This window comes from Neofelis nebulosa, chromosome 15 (assembly GCF_028018385.1).
Source record: "Neofelis nebulosa isolate mNeoNeb1 chromosome 15, mNeoNeb1.pri, whole genome shotgun sequence".
NCBI lineage: Eukaryota > Metazoa > Chordata > Mammalia > Carnivora > Felidae > Neofelis > Neofelis nebulosa.
In genome coordinates this window covers 67,628,423-67,649,572 of record NC_080796.1, presented here as the reverse complement: position 1 = coordinate 67,649,572, position 21,150 = coordinate 67,628,423, and the positions used below count along the sequence as shown (strand labels likewise).

Below are 21,150 nucleotides of genomic sequence, written 5' to 3'. Positions count from 1 at the left end.
CATATTGGTTAGTTTCAGGAGACTCAGATATTCAGTTTAACTTTATTGTCTCTTAATTTGAGTCACTTTACCAACGCTCTGTGGCACAGAATGTATGGTCCTTTAAAAAAGGGGGTGGGGGGACAAAAATCAAGCATGATCTTTTTCCCATGCTTTTTTCAGGACCACTTAGAATGCACAGAAATAGAAATGAAGGCATGTGTGAATTTCATGTATTTTCAGTACTGTAGGACAGGAAGGTCTTTATTAAGGAAACACAATAAAGAAGCTGTGTAGCTTCTCAAGTTAATCCATTGCCAGGTAGACAGTTCAACACTCCAGGATTTTACAGTAAATTCTCTTCCAAAACAAAATGTAGAGTCAATGGCAACCCAGAAACAGCTTGCCCAAGGCCGATCTCGAAAAGAAGAATTTAAAAAAATCTAATGACCACATATGTCTTTACTGTTAATTACCCTGCTTTGTGAAATCTCAGAAGTAGTTGTTGTTTTTTTAATATGTACACAATTCCTATACCCCAAATGACTCAGTTATGTGGAAAAGACATTATATGTATTTTCGTCTTATGGGAATAAGGAATTTGAGTTGAGAAAATGAGCCGAAGCGGTTAAAAGCGTGGATGTTATGAATTACACCCTTATTTTAGCTGCAGGCACATGCAACACGTAAACTCAGAAGTACTGAGTGTGGAAAACTTAGAAATGTTCGAAGCCAGGAACTGTGCTTAATTTTTTTTTAAATGGGGGAAAGTTTTCAAAAATTAATCGGTGCTCTCTTCCAATTGTATTATCTTTAGAGAAGCTAATAATTACAGCAAAGTGGAAGATTTTTCCCACTGGCAATCTCTTTTTGAATTGGAACAGATTTCTCCATTACATTGTTGCAGAAGAAGAAACTCAGACATACCAATAAACTGGTTTAATAACAAGTTTGTGAAGTGGCAAGGGGCCGGGAAGGCTGGAGACTTCCCACTTTCCTCACGTACGATCAGTACTCCCTTTTTGTACAGCTGAGGACAGCCGAGGCTTGGCGGGTCTCCCCTGATAGTGGCCTAGATGCTGAGAGAGATTAGACCCACATTTTGGGATGGGGAAATCTGTTCTCTGTCTCTAACCCCATTGATGTGCTGTGGAAATGTAGTATTTCTGGAAAGCCGTCTGGGGCTTTTGTTGTTATTAGTCTTGTTGGTTTGTTTTTCCATTTGGGCCTATATGTAAGAATGCAATTAATGAAAACTATTTTAAAAGGCCCTCAAAGAGGTCTTTGATACAATAAAGTATTTTGTACCTTTTTTTCTCACCCCCCCCCCCCCATGAGAACTCGGGCACCATTGAGCTTTCTTTTTGTTCAAACAATGTAACTCTACTCACAGTATAGAGAGCCTGCTTCTGGTTACTGCTCTTCATGAGGATGTGTGTCCATTTTTTTTTTTTAACTTTCGCAAGAATTAAAAAAGAATTGCATGTGTCTGGGGTGCCAGGGGCTTCCATTTGTCTTTACACATTAATTTCAGTTTGTAAACAGAATTCCTTTAACTGATAGCTGATATGATCAGTATTTTGTTTCCAAAACAATATCCTTCTGCTAAGTGCTTCCATAGTAAAATAAAGGGAAAGGTATTGTTTTGTTCCTCAAGTGCATTCAGAATACACACGCACACCAGAACCAGGTAAATCACTAATCTAAAAGGCAGAATTGTATTTATTTTTTCCCCAATGGGTGCAAGGTCCTAATTGTAAATAATTGAATTTCAACACCTGCAAATAAGCGGCGTGTGCACAAGAGGCATAATGTGAACACAGAGAAATGAATTTATTCCCCATATGGGTATGTTTGCCCCCTGGCAATGCATTTCCATACTCTTTAACTTGGGGACTGAAATTTTATAAATTGACAGTTCTACTCAGAAGACCTTTCAAGCATCTTGTGTTTATGAGAATACAGGGGCATCTGCGGAATGAATTCGAACACATGGATGAATTAAATTTGAAAACACACACACAGACTAAGAGGCAGACAGCTCCTAGGCTGTGGTGGTTGCATAGATTATAGAAAACTGTTATCCTATGCGTTTAGCTTTGCCGTATTCATTGCCCTGGATATAGGATTATTGGTTTAAGAATTCCACTTTGATTAAACTATTAAAAAAAAAAACTAACTCTGCCTAAATGGGCATAATTTAGGTTAGTTCTGTTCTGTAGTTAAATCCCTACTCTCTCTCAGCTAATTAACATTATTTCCTTTTCTATGGCCGGACTCTGTATATTAAGTCATAAAACAATCGAAGCATGCCACAGAGTTATGCGTGGTATATAATTTTGGCTAAATGTTCAGATTTTTCCCCCTGTGCATTATCAGCAGTTTGATTCTGAAAGTCCACCTAAGCCATTATGTTGTTTCTTTCTTGCAGAAAACATGCTTTAAACTGCCACAGAATGAAGCCTGCCTTGTTTAATGTGTTGTGTGAAATCAAAGAAAAAACAGGTAGGAATGAGATTTCAACATTTAAGCGTTTTCTTTGGCCAGTTGACTCACTTAGCCAGCAATCACAAACCCATTATTTAAATATTAAAATTTCAGAATAAAAGTACTCTCAAGATGGATCGCGTATTCCAATAGGGAGTCCTAGTAGCCCTGCTTCCTGGGAAAGAAAGCACCAAGTTTCCTTGACAGTTATTACCAAGCATTACTGGTTTATTTTCCTTAACTCTGTTACCAGCCTCTTTGAAACTGGGGCTAGAAGAGAGGTTCTGAAGGGAAATTGATAGAATGATGTGCCTTTGGGGGAAAAATATGAAAGTAAAAGTCTGTTTCCTGAAGGAATGTATTTTGGCCCATATTTAAAACCCTAGTGTTTTTGGAGTTGGGCATGGGGGCTAAGCTGTTTAAAGTTTCCTTTCCTTTTTTTCTTGTAATGGTACAAAGGAGCAGGCTAGAGGTTTCTCAGCAGTGGTGGTTGTCAAATACCTTTGTGGAAAGCGCTATACAACGTCAGGTTATCGGTATTTGAGTGCCCTGTGATTTCATAGCAGGGGGAAGCGTTGGGTTTAGGAGAATATAATGCCATGAGATCACTCATTCTGTTGCTTTTCTACTTTCTAGACCTCCTCTCATGGACTAACACACTTATAACACATCCCAGGAGGGCATTTAAATTTTAAAGCAACAATTAAAAAATAGCAGTCATCAATCAGAGGTGTTCTTAAACAACAGATGCTCTGGGAAGGACATTTAGCAACATCCTCTTGTTTGTTTATCTTAATCCTTAATTTTCCAAAGTGGCTGAATCTCTCCCTTGTAAAAAGAGAGAGTTGAGAAGGCAATCTGAAACTAGAGCATAATGATGAGGAACGAGGGGTGGTTATATAAAGCGGGAGCTTCTGCTGGCCTCTGACTTGCTTGCTTCAGAGCAGTGCAAAGTACCTGCCTTCCTATTTATTTATTTATTTTTTACAACAAGGAGTGTAACAGTCAATAATTCATATCTAAACCATATAAGCAAGGGCATGACATGAATGAAAGTGACAATAAATATGATTGCATGCCCGGTTGATATACATTGATAGTTACACATAAAAAAGAGGGGTGGGGGGGAGGGCACCCAGGGTGGCTTTCTTTTTGAAAGCTCTCTGTGTTTCTCTTTTAAAAGAATAAATAGTTTCAAGATGTGACCGTTGATCGAATATGTAATTACTTGGGTCTTGAAATCTATGTGAAATTAGTAAGCAGCTCCTTTGTTGAATGTTATTTGTGTTGTGCACAACATTCCAGACAAAGCACCTGAGCAGTAATGTTCAGACCTTCAAGACTTTTCAGGTTGCCTTGCCAAAACCTAACCTTACTGCAAAGCTGATAATTACATTATTTTAGCTGTGAAACACCTCTTAAGAGATTTATGAATTCTGCATACAAATATCAAAGAGCCCTTCCAGTTTGTCACACTTTTTAGCTTTTTTTTCCCTATTAGCCAGGGCAGGAAACCTGAGTGTATGTATATAGATTTTTTTCCTCTCCTTTTTTCTACCTTCTCATTTTCTTTTTTGATCTCCAATGCTTATTTACTTTGAATTTTTGGTTTGTTGAAATCTGCTTCTAACCTAGTACGCTTTCCTGCCCGTCTTGATTCATCAAATACAGAATCAAGACATAAAGGCATATTTGATAATCCAGGCTAAAGCGACTCAATTTTGGAAGACACTTTATCAGATATTTATGGAAAGGAAGCCCATCGGGGCACTTGAATGTATATTGTGGTCAAAGTGTTTAATTCTAGCCTTCTAATTAAAACCTACCAAGGCAGTAGATCAAAGTGGATGGGTGTGAATAGAGATCCGGTTCTGGTGTGGGTTAAAGAGTTTGTTCCTTATTCATATTGGCTAAACTATGGTGATAGGAAGCAGGGGTATCGGTCAAAAATAACGCTTGAAAGGTGTAATCTATCGTTGGACTGTATATTTTGCTTTTAAAATTTCCTGTCAATTGATGAATTGCTGTTTGGAGATTTTTAAAAATCTAAGTTCAGTTTCGGTGTGTTGTCTTTAGAATAATATATTTAAAAAATAGTTTATGAAGTACTGTAGATTGAGAAGATAAGGATCCCTGCCCCTGTGTTAAAGGGGAAATATACATGTGCGCACGCACACACGCGTGATAGAGGTTGGGATTGAGAGGGCACCCATGGGTGAAAGTTTTTAAAAAAAAAAAAGAAAGGGAAAAAAAAAAGCTTTCCTCCTTGTTTCTCTTCAACTTGTATGTTAGAAGGAGTGAGGGGAAGGAAGAAACATCTCCTGGAATGCTGAGTGTTCTGTGTTAAAGGTGGGGAGATAGACAACTGGTGTGTGGAACAGAAGCCTTTGACTCTGAAGCATGATTCCCCCGGCGCTCAGGATTTGCCCAAATCCCCGTCTCTGTGCCAGTGTATCTCCCATGCGGTCGATGCGTCTGGTAAAGTGTGTAAAGTTGCAGGAGTTTGGTTTTTTGTTTTTTTTTTTTTCTTCCCTCCCTCTGGATCCAGGGCTGGTAGGCAGATCTGTTGGAGGGTCAGTTCCTATGCATTCCTTCATTGTTATGGGACTTTCCCTATTGTTTCTTCCCAGCCCCCTGGCCTCGAATGAGCATTTTTGAGCTTCCGTCCCAAGCACTGCAGAGGTTACTGGGCTCAGGGTGGGCTTGCTTGTTTATTCGCTCGCGAAGTTCCCACATTCGGCTCACCTAGGCCTTTAGGAGGAAGACTGGACGCCGAGGGGAGCAGCGGTAATGGCTTTCATTTACTGCTTTTACTTTGTTTTTGTTTTTGCTCACGATTTCAGTGCGAAAGCTCAGAACTAAGTGGGGAAGGTTGTCTTCCCCACCTTTTGCAACTCGAGAGAAACATGCGCACAGCACCCGAAGTAGGCAGCACCGTCTAAATTACAGTTGATTGATGGGTATTTAAGTCAGAAATTACTGTGAGGATATTAAAAAAAAAAAAAAAAACACCATGTGTCTTCTTGCTTCAGAGTGTGGGTGAGTTTTTATTTTGATACCCTTTTGCTTTTTAAAAATAAATGCTAAGAAAAAAGAAGGCCTGCAGAACGCTCCGGGCGGCAAATCTCAAAAACAACAGCAAGGAAACCCGTGTCGAGACCCATAGCAATGTGTATCTCACAAGTGGCTTTTATCTGCTGTCTCCTTCTGGGATCAGAGGGATTTAATATCGACTTTTGGGCCATTTAATATCTTATTTTCTTTTGTGTTTAAGGAAATATTCCTTGTCTTCTGACATAGTAGCAAAAGGCTGGCTTTTACCTAGGCATATATGTAGGGATGGGGGGGGTGATGCGATGGAACAGGAGAAAAAAAAGTCAAACACACTGTGTTTCTTAAAAAGATCTTGCATATAATATCAAATGTCTTCTGATTTTTTTTTTTTTACTTTAGTGTCAAAATTCACGCAGGTTGAAAAATTAGGAAAACACCCCAAAAATACTGGGTGCCATTTACTAGGGAGAATATTTATAGATAGCAATGAAGAGCGGTAATTGTTGTGAATAGTTTTTAATTTTAGAACATAATGGCTATATATGGCATTTCCAGCCGATTTTCCTCTGTGAATTATCTGCGCTGAAGTTAAATCAAATCACTGAAGGAGGTTAAAAAAAATTAGGCTTTTTTTTTCTTTTTCTTTTTTTTTTTTTTGCTTCCTTACCAACCTTTTGTTCTCTCTTTTCTTTTTTCTCTGTGTTCAATTAACACCCCCATCATAGATCTGTGTGTGTGTGTGTGTGTGTGTGTGTGTGTGTGTTTAAGTCTACTACTGTATTTCACTTTTGACACGCTCCCTTATTCTTGCCTGCCGCTTCTTTCTAATACAGCAGTTATATTATGGGACTGGTAGTCTTCTCTTATTTAGAGCATTAGAGAATAGTGTGTGTGTGTGTGTGTGTGTGTGTGTGTGTGTGCGCGCGCGTGCGTGTGTGTGTGTGTGTGTGTGTGTTTGTATAAGTAGGAGAGGGGCAGGATGCAGCGACACTGTATCCAGCAGGGGAATAATTCTGATGGTATGAGGCCTTGAGCCGAGCAGGAGTGAAATAACTTTAGACAATTTAGAGCTGCCTCTGCTCAGATTCCTTTTGGGGTCGTGGTGGCAGGAGTGACTTCATGGAAGTTCACCCATAGCGGGCAAATGCAAAAAACTTTTTCTTGCTGATCACAAAGTTCAAGCGTTAGGTCTTTTCTTTTCTTTTTTTTCTGTCTTTTTTTTTTTTTTTTTTGTGGAAGGGGCTGAGAGGGAAAAGTGGGGGGGGGGGGTGCGAGGGAAGGGAAGTTACAAACCAGCTTTGCTTGAACACTCCCATCCAGGTCCAGCAGTGAGCTGGGCAGAAGTAATGTGATTCGACAATACACGGTTCATCATAATCTGGTCGTAAGTTGTATATAGACGTGCAACACTGACTGATGGGAAGTATCCCTTCTCTCCAGTCACTTTAGTGCGATCCATTCTTAGAAGTAGAGTTGATAAATTCTGGCATTGGAGAGGTACGAAGGAGGGGTGCAAAGCACATGGGGGGCAGACCTGTCCTCACGAATGTTTTGAAAGTTTGGGGTCGCTTCTGACAGTCAGGGCGCCTGTGAGGATTGGGGAGCAGATGTAAGTTAAGGGAACTGAGAGAGGGTTTGGAAGAGGGTTCACAGACCCAGGGACGTGGCTGTCAGGAGCTGGGGGGGGTGAGTGAGGCTGTGGGTTCCCAGTTGGGTGGTGCTGGGAGGGGGCGTAGTGCCTGGCTGTGCTTTGAGCTTTCTGCTGGTGCAAGGCAGCTCACATGCTCTCCCCTGCCTTCTACTGACGCCCATGAACTTTTGGTTGTTGTTGTTGGCACAATTACAGAAATACCCCCAAACAAGCAAACAAACCAACACTTAAATACTGAACATATTTAAATAGGACAGCATTTTCAGTTTAATTTATTTTTGAGACAGAGACAGAGCATGAACAGGGGAGGGGCAGAGAGAGAGGGAGACACAGAATCGGAAGCAGGCTCCAGGCTCTGAGCTGTCAGCACAGAGCCCGATGCAGGGCTCGAACTCACGGACCGTGAGATCATGACCTGAGCTGAAGTCAGACGCTTAACCGACTGAGCCACCCAGGCGCCCCTTCAGTTTAATTTAAAGCATAACCCCAGCTTCTTTGGAGACACGGTTTCCACTCATGCCTTAGGAAAACTTAGCCTTAATTTTGGTTTTAAACCCCTTTTAGATGGAGGCTGTTATGTTTTGAACTTGGGGAGGTGAATCCAAATAGACTTCATTCCTTTCCCTTTTCATATATTAAAACAACTCATTTTATATATGTGTGTGTGTGTGTGTATACGAATATATATATATATATACACAACACCACATGACCGAGGTCGTGTCCTCGATCCAGCTCCCAAAGACTGCTCTTCTTCACTTTCGCCAGACCCTGAGAGCCACCCGGTCCATCTGCACTGCCATTTGTCCCTGGGTGAGAGGAATATGATAATTCTGGCTCCACCCCTGTCCCTTACCTGAGGTGGTGTGGCCAGCTGTAAGGGACACAGTAACTGATAAAAAAAAATAAGGGAAGGATTAATGAGTTGTTTGCAAAGTGCTTTGAGTTCCCTGGGCTGTATAAATAAAAGATGCTGTGTTTTCTGTAATAAATTATGTCGGGACCCATATCCTGTCCCATTTCATAGGATGTCACTGTGTTAACCCTTTCAGGCCATAGGAGCGTATCTACCAGTCCGTAATTATGTAACGGGTGGTTGGTCGTCTCTCATGGGGAGAATTCTCTGGTTGAATCTATGGCTCCATGTGTATCTGAGAGGTGTCACTTCTCAGAACTTGGCAGAGTGATTTCCAGAAAAAAAAAAGTGCAGGTATAGATGGTCATAAGATTATAAAAACGATCTCCCTTTATGGCAGAATAAGGTCAGTAGTGACTTCCCGGAAGGTCTTCTTACCACTGACAGCTATGTTTCAATCTCTCAATTATTGGTGGAAATCAAGATTGCAGTAGGTAAAAAAAAAAAAAATCATCCGTTTGGATTGAGCTCATAGATTCAGCTACATGTGGCACTGACCCTCTTGTCATTAAGTGGTTATGAGGATGGGTGCCCTGCACCTGTATTAATTCTGGACCTACCACTAAACAGTTGTACGATGATAGGCAAAAAATTGCTTAAAGAATTGTAGGAGAAACTCTAACAGTAGTGGTTAAGGACTTGGTCTCTGCATTTGTATCCCACATCTCTTACTTTTTAGCTCTGTGACCTTTTTCAAGTTACTATACCTCTCTGTGTTTCATTTTCCTCATCTATAAAAAGGAGATACTGATGATACCTATCACAGAGGGGTGTGGTGAGGACGAAATGAGGTAATACATGTAAATTACAGTGCCTGGCGTAAGCAGTCAATAACTGTTAGCTTTTATTATTTCTGGCCCTGTTTTCTTCTATGAAAAAGAGAGGCTTGCACCAGATGGTCCCTAAAGACCAAGCCAATTCCAAGACTCTGTGACTCTATGCTGAAAAGAGACAAAAATTGCTGAATTTAAGATTTGCTTTCTTTTGTTTCTCTTGCTGTTCTCTTAAAGCGAGAATTAGCTCTATCTGGCCAAAAGGCTGGGACTAGGTTGGAAGAAAAGGGGGAAAGAATGAGTAGGAACAAAGACAGAGGTTTTTAGTTATCCACAAACTGGACAACAACTACCTGAAAAACTAAGATTGCATATATTAGTGACTGTGTTTTCTTAGCACCAGCAACTAGAGATATTATGTATTTATAGTTAAAAATATTTTCTCTCTGAAAACACGTGGACCCATCCATTCAATTTACAAAGTTTGAAAGTAGGAAGAGTAACATAAAGTGAGGTTAGGGTAACAAGGATCTTTTCCTGACTTCCTAATATGTTTCTTATTTAGGAAAAATTTTATCTTTATCATAATGACAGCCTGGATGCATTGTAGGTTTTATTCTTTTTTATTCTTTTTAAATGGTTTTCTTTTTTTTTTTTTTAAAGCAAACTCTGTGCCCAACGAGGCAGCTGAACTCATGACCCCGAGGTAGAGAGTCACAGGCTCTACCGACTGAGCCAGCGAGGCGCCCCTGATAGTCATCTTGAAATATACTTCATGTACCATGAAATTCACCCATGTTAACTATACAGTTCAGTGATTTAGTATATTTACAAAATCGTACAACCAGCAGAACCTAAATTTAGATCCTTGTTCATCACTTACCAAAAAACCCAGTACCTATGACCAATCAGTTCAGATTTCTCCCTTTGCCTAGCCCCTAGAAATTGCTAACCTCTGCCTCTAGGGATTTGTCTCTTCTGGGCATTTCACATAAATGGAGTCCCATAACATGTGTTGTGTTCTTAAGTCATATTGTAAATGACACCACCTTTTGTCTCTAGCACCCCCGGCCTTCCATTGTTTTCAACCTTTTCCTCCAATTAGTGATCTCTTCTTTGCCTCCATGTTTAGGGTTCTGTATTTTTTGTCTTCTTTGATCATCGACACCTACTCTAAAAAAAATTGTTTTTGATAAATTTAAGTCAAAGGAATGAATCTCTACTGTTGGAATTTCAGGTGTGGGGTTCCTGGAAAGGGAGAAATTAGCAAAAGAGATTGGGCAATTTTTTGAATAGCAGTCTAGTATGATAGGGAAAGCCAGGACTTCGAGGCAAACCACCCTGGATTCCATTCCTAGCTTGGTGTGTAATATTAATAAGTTATTTGATGTAACAGAGCTTCAATTTCCTCACCTATACTGTAAAGATAATAATATTAGTGGGGTAATTTGGGGGACTAAACACAATAATACAAAGCATATAGTCTAGTGAGTGTGCTCAACTACTGTTTTTTGGGTTTTGTTTTTTCCAAAACCGCATGGCAGAGTGTTGACCACCCTACTCATGAGTTTGGCTCTGTTCAGGTTGGGTTTTCCAGCAGGTTGGTCCAGGAGTTTTAGAGGCTCACCAAAATGCCTCCTGACGCCTGCTGCATTTACGTGCTTTGAATGGTTGTCTGTATAAGAGGGGAAAAGACTCTTGGGCAAATCTCAACAGAAGGTATCCCAGCATATCTGCACTTTCCTCCTTCAGTCCTTGAGTTCTTGAAAAGGAATCCCATAAAACAGTGCTGTCTGGTAAACACATAGGTAATTTCAAATATAATTTTTTAATGTTTATTTATTTTGAGAGAGAGAGCAGGGGAGGGGCAGAGACAGAGAGAGAGAAGGAGAGGGAGAGAGAGAGAATCCCAAGCAGGCTCCATGCTGTCAGTGCAGAGTCTGATGGGGGGCTCGAACCCACAAACTGCTCGACCATGACCCCAGTTGAAATCAAGAGCTGGACACCTAACCGACTGAGCCACCCTGGCGCCCCTTAAATGTAATGTTTTGAATTTTCTAGTGGCTCGTTAAAGGGAGTAAAAAAAAGAGAGAGGTGAAATTAATTTTAAGAAATAGACTTTTAAATCCAAATCTCTAAAATATTTCAACATGTGATCAACATAAAATTATTAATGAGCCATTTTATGTTTTCTTTTGTACTAAGACTTTGAAACCCATTGTGTATATTATATTTACAGCACGTCTTCAGTGTGGACTAGGCATACTTAAGTGCTCAGGGTTTACATGTGGCTCGGGTCTTCCGTATTGGTCAGCTTGGCCAAGGAGTGGTTGTTTTGGCATAAACTTTTGTTTTGTTTTCTTTTTTGGCATAGAACTAGGATGAGGTGGTTCATCACTATCTCCTTTTTTTTTTTTTTTTTTTTTACTTTTTTCTTTTCATAACTTATTGTTTTATGATTTGTTTCCATATCCTTAACAACATCTTAAATGTTCCCCACAAGAGAATGAGTAGGTGGAAGCCGCCATCTTGTTTCCCACAGTTAGAATACAAGGGACAAGTCCAGAGGAGTCCATGGTGTGACAAAGTTTGCAGGACCCGGAGTCAGGGTCAGGAGTTCTGAGGTGCACTGCTGACTGCCTCCAAAGTGTGTTATTTTAAGAATGTCATTTAACCTCTTAGTCTCAGGTTTCCACATCCATGGAATGGGCAACTCTAGGGAGCTGCCATGGATCATGAGCCTCAACATGAGTCCTGCCCAAGACTTGGATGGAAGGCAGGTGGATCACTTATAAAATTCTTTTTCATTACTGCAGTTTTAATTTATCCTTTGACTCCTCGTCCCTTTTCTAGACAGTCATATAAAAGTGGTTATGGTGGTGTTAAAGCTACCTCCATCAGTCAAGTTGAATTGGAGAATGCAAACCGGGAGAGGAAAAAAAAATAGTGATTTTTTTTTTTAATTGAAGTATTTAGCATCACATTTACAAGGCCCGTTGGAGGCCTCCCCGGTTTAATCCACCTTGTAGACTCCATGACCGAAAGCAAATAATGGTTCTTCTGCATCCTTTCTGTTTGTAGCTAGCTGTTGGATTCTAGGCTGGAGACTGCTTTTTGGAAAACACGAAGATTTGTGGTTGCAGGATTGGAAGGGCAGTATACCTGTGCAAGTTCACACGGCGCAGCCCAGAGGAAAAAGTCGGGGAAACTTGGGTTTGCCTTTCACCCTGGAATTGTGCAGAGTTCCTTGTTTCCCGTTTGCCTCAGCTGAAACGCTGAAACAAGGCCTGTTTCCCACCCACCCTTCTGGGGGGGCTTCTGGAGACTTAAAGTGAGGGTATTTAGAAAGATGTTTGGCTGTCCCTAAGACGAAGTGCGGCCCGCAGGTGTGTGTGTGTGTGTGTGTGTGTGTGTGTGTGTATGTGTGTGTGTATGTGTGTGTGCGTGAAGTTCTGTGTCTGTTGTGCTTTGAGACCGGGTTGAATCTGCCAGTAGGTCAACGGAATAAGTTTACCTAGTGGCCTGCGAAGGCAGGCCCGGGAGGGAGGGCAGGCGGGCGTCTCTCCGAGGGCAGCGAGGGCTGCGGGTGATTTGAGCCCCAGTGCGTCCCCGGAGGAGAATCCTCCTTGTAATCCTCATTGTTAATCGAATGGAAAGTTTGCATTTCTCTTTTGTCCCTAACAAAGGAAGCCTCTCGGGGACCCTAACGAGGAGCCCGGCCTCCCCGCCCTCCGCGAGGCCCGCTCTGCTCTCCGGGTGGGAGGGTGTGCACGGCGTCGCCTTCCTGCGGAGCCTGCACGCGGGGGGCTCCGGGGCCTCGCGCCCTGGCGACGTTAGGAGACACTTCACAACAAAGCGGCGGCAGCCGAGGCCTGGCTTTTCCTTTGTGCGGCCTGCGTGCGCGGGTGGCCGTGACCCCGCAGCCCCGGCGACGGCGAGGCCCGGGGCGGGTGCGGGCGGGGGCGCGCGCGAGCACTGGGTCCCGGCGGGGGTGGGGTGGGGGGGGACGCCGGGGCCTGCGGCCAGGTGAGCGGCCCGCAGTGTTGGGGGGGGGGGGGACCGTCGCCGCCGCCCCGACAGGAGGGCGAGGGCGGCTCGCGCACGCCAGGTGGTGCGCGGCAAGGCGGAGTCGTCTGCAAGGAGTTGAGGGGGATGCGCGGCGGCGGAAAACTTTGGGAACTTAGGGAAATGCGGGGCCGCCGCGGGGACAAGCCGGTCGGCGGGCCACCCGCGGCGCGCGAGGGGCGGTGGCTCCCTGCGGACGCGGGGCGGCCCGGGGGTTCTCGCAGTGGGGGCGGGGGCGTGCCTCCAGCGGCCTCTCCCCCCACCCCCCCTCCGCGCCCTGGGGCCCCGAGAAGGTGGCTGGAGGTGACCCCGCCCCCCACCCCCTCGGGCGCCACGCGTCCTTCTTCGCACACCCCACCCTTCATTGCACATCCCCCCACCCCCCCCCACCCCCCCACCCCCCCCCCCCCCGCACCGGGTCAGGCCGCTTGCTCGCTGTCTCGGGGCGTCGGAGCCCCAGGGTGGGGAGGGGCGGTGAGGGTGCTGGAGGGCACGAGGCCTGGCCCCGGGGAGCGGGGCTCCCGCGCTTTCCGGGCGCCGGGTGTGCGACGTGCCCGAGGCCTGCAGGCCTCGGCGGCGGTGGCTTTGCGTGCAGGGGTGCCACGCAGAGGGCGGCGTGCGAGCACGTGGCTGAGAGTGTGCGCGCTCCCACGCACGCGTGTTGATCTGCAGCGTCTTTTCTCCGTTGGCCCGGTGTCGTTTCCTCTCCGTCCTTAACCGTTCCCGTCGGTGCTTTGTGCGCGTGAAATGAAATCACACACCACCCTCCGGAAGGTGCTGCAGGAGCCCTGGTGTCTCCTTTGTCTCTCAGCCCTTGCTGGGAGCACGGCACCCTCCCCTGGGGGGATTTTTAACCCAGAGAACCTTGATGGACCCTAAACGGCCCTGACATTTGTTAAGGGAGGTCTGATTCCTTGAACACTTGAAGAAGGTTTGGGGCCTTCAGACATACCTACTTTCTTATATGGCGAGGCGTCTGGTCTTTCACGGGAGTCTTAAGCAAAGAGAAAAGTGATTTGGGAGTTTGCCCGCCGCCCCCGCCTGTACATACACGGAATTGCTCCCCTCCCCCCCCCCCCCCCCCAGCCCCCCAGCCTACTGGAGCCGAGGCAGGAAGGGGCTGTCATCATGCTCATGCCTAAGCCGTATTACTTTATTTTTCTTCTTAGAAAGTTACACTAGGAAAGATGTTCTTGATGTGTGATTATTATTCTTAAACGGATTCTTGTGCTTTCCTATTATTGCTCCGTTACAGCCCCGCAGAGCAACCCCCGGGTCCTGCAATAGACCCTCCAGAAACTTTCCATTGAATGCACATGGGAGAACTAGAAGTCGGAAAGGTTGAATTCCCTCATTACTTCCCAAATCCGTGAATTAATTCTATGAATTGCACCAGCCCAGTCTCTGATCCACCAACTACCAGGCCCATTATTAATTTCACAGCAGGGGTTTCTGGTCCGGGTTAACTCCGGGGGAGATGTTGGAAGGGGCTGTTGGGTAGGCTGAGAGTTGGTGTGCTCTTTCTGCTTGTGACGGACATTGCAGCTCAAATATAGGAGTAGCGACGCTCAAACCGGCAGTGGTAACAGTGGAGAGTGAAAACAGTTGCTTCCTTCTGCTCCTGATTGGGACACCCACATCCTCCTACTCATTTACTGTACGGATTCCTCCCCTCCTAGGGGGTTCGGGCTCAGATATCTTGGTAACTGCTGCCGTGGATTCGCTTCCTCGAAGCTTACCCTAAAGAGGAAAGCATCTCCCTGGCGGCCTCCACGTGGGCGTAAGTGTGCAAAGATGGGTGGTCTTATCAAGATCCCTCACCTGTAATGTCACCTTCTGACTGGTGCCCTTCCTGAGTGGAGGTTATGGAAGCCTAATTGTTTTTCAGTAAGTCTGGCCAGATATTTTTGAACGCTGTGGGTTCTGGAGATGTTGGGGGAAGACTCTTAGGTCCCATGGGTTGGATAGTGAAAAAGTTAAAAATGCAGACCCGTCCTGGTTGGATTTAGTTTTTCAATGCCTGTTACACATTTTCAGTTTAGACCTACTGGAGGACGTGATGTAATTTGCAGAGTTTGTACCCTACTTTGGACCACTGGTTCCTTGGGCAAATACTTAGGAAACTTCTTGTGTGGGACATTATGTGAGACCTAGAAGAAATACAAATGTGCAAGTTGTGGCCCTTAACCGTCCAGGAGCTCCCAGCCCAATGGGGGGGGGGGGGGCCCTGAATCGTGGTCAGGATCTTTGTAGCATAGGCAGCTGACTTGCCCCGAAAGTCCTGTGCCCAGGATAGGATGTGTTCCTTGGGGCCAGGAGTGTGACTGTCAAGGTCATTCTGGATGAGAGTTCAGGAACGCTTCTGGGCAGTACGTGTAGAAGCGTGCTTTCTTTGCTTCAGAGGCTGCTGTGTTTCGTGTAGGCAGCCTGAGAAATGTTCTGCGTCCCGAGTTTGCGCATCTGGCCTTGCCTTTCCCTAAATCTTGTCGCCCAGTTTCATTTGCTTTGCCTTCTCCCCTCCACTCTCTCTTTTGACCCGTTCCGTGCCTCGACCGGGGCCTCCCCCGCACCCCCAAATTGCTATTTGCCAAACTTGTGACCTGAGACCACTTGGCATTTCCCTGGGATGGCTGAAATTTACCACCCGCTGAATAGGCATTCTGTGACATTTGCTCACCTGGGTAGTTTAAGCTACACGGTCTGTGTTGAGAGAGTGCGGAGAGGAAGTGTGAAATTTACCTCTGTGCTCCAGGGTTCTTGCCAGCAGGGAGACAAACAGTGATGCTTCTAGAAGCTGGAATTAATTTTTATCATGGTGCACATATATAGTTATATATATTCATACACACATTTATTATGTATTCAATAAATGCATGTAGACAATTTGTGTGTTATCTGTCATTCTCTAGTCATTATTTTAACAAATTAAATTTTCATGGTTAGATTCATCTTTCACATGCATCCCCTTCCCTCCACAGCTACCTTCTTTCTTCCTCTCCCTCCCTGCTGGTAGGAGACACTGGGTTAACTTAATGCTCTTTGAGGCCATGTGCCATTAGACCCCCTGTCTCCTTAAGGTTTCTGGGACTCTGGTGATGGCTTTCTCATCGTGGTCTGCGCAGCCGCTCCGCTCGTAAGGAAATAGCTCCTTGTCTCTTTGGATCAAACTGGTCCAGGAGCTTGTTCAGTGCAGGTGCTGGGACAGGCCAGCCCCCGGAGGCTCCTCCGGCTCTCAGAACCCACAGACGCACGGTCTGTCTGTCCTGGCTGTCGGCCGAGGAAGGGGGGCAGGCCGTGTGGATGGTTGAAGCTGTTGCTGTTTACCCTGTCCGAGTGACCCGAAGGCCTGGGGAAGGGCAGGATGATGGGTCATCTCTGGATGAAGCCGAATTGGAAATGTCAGCAGAAGTTGACGCTCCCTCACCTCCCTGTGGAGCAGGGAGTTCTGTCCGGAGGTAATAATAGGTAATGTGCCCGGAACACTTAATTACACACAGAGCTACCATTATTACCCCCGTTTGTAAGATGAAGAAACAGGTGCAGAGAGTTTAATGAACTTCCTTAAAGTCACACAACTTAACGAGAGGCTCACTTGGGACGGGTGGTCCTCAAAAAGTTGTACGAAATGTGGATTTTTCTGCAGAAATATGCATTCCTGTTGAGTGACAGCCCTTTAAATTGTGATTCTTCCAAGAAAAATCCTGTGGAATCCTACTTAGTTGTCCAAAAAACAAATAGCTTGGCTCTACCCATCTCTGGTCCTGTTTCTCAGGTACATAAATTTAATTATCTCTTGGCTGTGGTTGACTGTAAAACATAAGTAAAAGGAGATAAGTCCAAAATTCTCCTTGGGCCTATTCCCTGATTTTTATTAGGCCTCTGCCTGTTATCTTTTTAGAATCTTCCTGATTTCTTTCAGGCAATGAGCATGACTTATTTTCATAGGTGGTCTACAGCTTGACTGTCCCTCTTCGGTGTATATCACCTTTTCTGGTTCCTTCTCAGAAGCCTGGGGTTTTTGACAGGAGCATAAAGCAGGGCACAGTGCCTCGTTCTTGCACACCCTTCTTGGTTCTGCTGTCCCTTCTGTCCTGCCTCCCCCGTTTGTGGCCATACTCCAGGCCCCCGGGCGCTCAGGTGATTCTAAGTGGTGCAGCTGAAAGTTGCACTGGTGAGACCAGAAAGTCTCCTGTGTCCAGCCACAAAGCCACTCGTGGGAATGAAGCCGCCCCTTTGTTTTGAGAAGTGCATGTTCTCAGTTTTCAGGAGGGGACAACTGTGTTCCAAGGAGTGGGGTGGCCCCGGAGCAGCCTGGTGTAAAGGACCTGGTTGGAGGGGCGCCTGAGTGGCTCGGTCGGTCGGTTGAGTGTCCGCCTTTGGCTCAGGTCATGATCTCACGGTTTGTGAGTTTGAGCCCTGTGTGGGGCTCTGTGCTGACAGCTCGGAGCCCGCTTCACATCCTCTACCTCCCTCTCCCCCCCCCGCCCCGTCTCTCCCCCTCTGTTTCTCTCCCCCCTCCATTTCTCTCCCCGCTCCACCTCCCTGTCCCCCTCCACCTCGCTCTCCCCCTTCCCCCCTTCGTCTCTCTCCCTTCCACCGTCTCTCTCCCCACCCTCTGTCTCTCTCCCCCTGCCCTCTGTCTCTCTCCCCACCGTCTCTCTCCCCCCTCTGTCTCTCTCCCCCCTCCACCTCCCTCTCCCTCCTCCGTCTCTCTCCCCCCCACCTCCCTGTCCCCCCTCTGTCTCTCCCCCCTATGTCTTTCTCCCCCCATCTCTCTCCCCCCCCATTTCTCCCTCCCCCACCATCTCTCTCTCTCTCGCTCTCTCTCTCAAAGAATCTTGTTATTATGAACTATGGGAGAACTTTGCCTAGCAAAACTTTAAAAATAAATAAATAAACTTAAAAAAAAAGTCAATTAACTTTAAAAGAAAAAAAAAAAAGGACCTGCGTGGAGGCAAAATCCTGGTGACAGTGACTCTTGCAAAGCTTAGTATCTTCACATTGCCCAGGTGTTTAAGGAAAAAAGAAAGAATTTGGCATAGCCCATGTTTATTATTTCTTTAAAAAAATTTTTTGTAAATGTTTATTTATTTTGAGAGAGAGAATGAGAGAGCGTGAGTAGGGGAGGGGCAGAGAGAGAGGGAGACACAGAATCGGAAGCAGGCTCCAGGCTCTGAGCCGTCAGCACAGAGCCTGTGGTGGGGCTTGAACCCATGAACCGCAGATCATGACCTGAGCCGAAGTCAGACGCTCAACCTACTGAGCCACTTCAGGGCCCCGGTGTATCCCCTGTTTAAATTTATTGTTTAGGAAATGTTTTAATACCAGGAAGACCTTAATAAAGAAAATTTTAGAAAAGAAAAATTCACCTTTAATTTTACTATCCTAGCTTGCTATCTATTATAAGCACCCACCCGCCCCTCTCCCGTGCTTATATTTCCTTCCTGTCATTTTCCTTATGGCTGTACAAATTTTTCATTTCTTGTGGATGATTACATACTCAGGGATGAAATTGTCTCCTATTTTTGCAACAGAACCCGTTATGGATCTTACTTATTTATGTATTGCTCATATCATTTCAAAGAGGAACTCAAGCACTTTACCAAAAAGGATAAGCAAAATGAAGAGATTTACTAAATAAATGAGGAAAATAGAAGAGAAAATTATGGTAGAAAATAAAGTGCAGGGGACTGTTAGTGTGTAAAATTGCATGCATGACGATCCTTTCTCATTGTAGACTTCCCAGTCCTTTTGCTGGTAAGGAAATAGCTTCTGACTGTGGATCAAACTAGTCTAGAACCCTATGGAGTCCAGATCCTAGAGAGCTGGTTAAGATTTAACTCTCTGCTCCCTGGCAGCAAAAGCAAAAAGGGAAACAGGATCAGTTTCAAGTGTCAAGGCATTTGGTATTGAAAATGAATCAGAATTTGACTTCCTGCAAAATTTCTCCCATAGTTCATAATAGGAGGATGCTAAATAATGTGATAGATGTTGTCCTCTACAGCATGATAAACATATTTCATATCTTACCATAGCCCTTTGTATAGAATGCCTCCCACCGCACTCAATAGGTTTTATTATAATTATTGGTTTATGATCTGAATCCCTCATTAGACTAATGAATTTCTGGAAAATAATGATCGGGACTTATACGACCAGCAGACAGTAGATACTCAGTTGATATTTATTGAATTGAAATCCTGTTTTATCTGTTTATCCAAAAAGGAGATAAATCCATTTATTAACATTCAATGAGTACTGCTAAAAAGAGGGATCAATCAAAAGCTCCTGCCCTCGAGGCTACTTATGGTCGTCTGGGAATAGGTACATCTTAATAGGTACATTGGAGTTTGGCTGGATAAGTGCTATGTAATAGAGGCATGAGCATTTTCTCTTTTATGGAATGGAGTATACAGTTGCTTAAAATACAGTCTCGGTACAGCTGGTTTTTCCCCTTGGAGTTTGTGTGTGGGTCTTTAAGCCAGGAGAGGCAGGCAGAAACGGCAATGATGAGGGCATCCGAGAGTTTCCTGACCGAGGAGATTGTCTCGAAGATTTGCTTTCTCATTTCCATTCCCTTTTAGGAAACAGGGTCCTATTCCTGGGCTGACTAACCCAACCTCCCTGAACCCCAGGTCTCCATGATTGGGGTGGGTGGGGGTTGGGTGGAACCTGGGGGCGGGGAGTGGGGCCCCACTTCCTGACTTGACCAGGCAGCCTTGGTGGGGAGACTCTGTGGTTCCATCCCCCACCGGGTGGCTGGAGTGGTGGCCACCACTGCCATCCCTGTGACTGGCTTGCAGAGAAAACATGGGTCCTGAGGCTGGAAGAACAAAGCATCCTTGGGACATACTTACGAAATAAAGAGTTGGGGGGTGCCTGGGTGGCTCAGTCGGTTAAGCGTCCGACTTCGGCTCAGGTCATGATCTCACGGTTCGTGAGTTCGAGCCCCACATCAGGCTCTGGGCTGATGGCTCAGAGCCTGGAGCCTGTTTCAGATTCTGTGTCTCCCTCTCTCTCTGACTCTCCCCCGTTCATGCTCTGTCTCTCTCTGTCTCGAAAATAAATAAATGTTAAAAAAAAATTAAAAAAAAAAAGAGTTGGAAGAGCAAATGGCTGCCACATCTGGCTTTTTTAAAAAATTGGTGTTATTAGTTTTTAGACATTCATTACTATACTAATAAGAGAGACTTTTTACCTGCTTGCTTCCCTTCCCGTCTCTTTTTCTTCCTTCTGTTTAAAAACATGTATCAACCACGTCTAAGCTAGGCATACGGGTTCCCCTCTGTCCGAAGGTAGAATGACCTGTGAAACCTTTCATAAGCCGAAATGGCGTAAAGCAAAGAAACGATTACCATCAGTTTATATGGAAAAAAAGTTTTGAGCGTTCCCAGACTCTCTTAGGCTTTTCTGATACCTTAGGACACCTGTTGCTAGGGGGATGCACAAGATACGTGGAGACACAGCTCACGTGCTCACAGACACAGGTCAGAGTCCCAGATGAGTGTGGGTCCCAGGAAGGAGCTGGGTGGCACTCCTCGCTGGCCGGGTGCGCCCTGCCTCATGTAAGTAACCCTCACTGCAAATCAATCGTCTTTTGCCTTTTTTCTCCGCAAAAGCAAAAGTCCTCTTTGGGTTTCTTTCAGTTTGCAAAAACAGGAACGAGTGTAGGTGTTTCGTCAAAGTTGAAGTAACTCAACGGGAACTTTTGAAAAGCAGAGGGTGTCTGGAATGGGCGAGGCGAGACAGGATCTAATCCTCAAATTGCTTACCACTGGGAGAAAACCAAGAGAGGGCTTCAGGGCAGCATTGAGCAGGGCCGTGAAGGTGACCTAAATGTAGCCTAGTGCTTCGCCCACAGCGCGCTCTTGGCTGTTTCCAGAAAAAAAGATGATGCCAGTTTTCTCTAAGCTTGTAAGCTTCTCCTCCTAGATGGTAAACTAGTGAGCCATGCTAGCACAGTGCTTCACACACACACACACACACACACACACACGCACACACACATACATGTATATGTACGTATATAATACAGGATGCTCTACAAATACTGGTTGAAGGAAAGAAGAAAAAAGGAGTCCCAGATAATTCATCTAAATCTAAATTGGACTTACTTATATTTTCAGACTGAGCCTCTTAAAAAATTATTTCCAAAATTGCTACTATCTGCTGTGAACGCGCTCGTTTCTGAGTATTCTGTGGGCGCTTCTGTGATGTGTCTGAGA

General features: G+C 45.0%; 1 protein-coding gene across 2 annotated transcripts in view; it reads left to right on the top strand.

The window, feature by feature from the left end:
- PBX1 (PBX homeobox 1) overlaps nt 1-21,150 on the top strand; it is a 299,046-nt gene that overhangs the window by 1,639 nt on the left and 276,257 nt on the right. For both annotated transcript variants that reach the window (XM_058700010.1, XM_058700006.1), the window contains exon 3: nt 2,411-2,484. In XM_058700010.1, the coding sequence (XP_058555993.1) occupies nt 2,411-2,484 (74 nt within the window). The remainder of the gene's footprint in view (nt 1-2,410; nt 2,485-21,150) is intronic.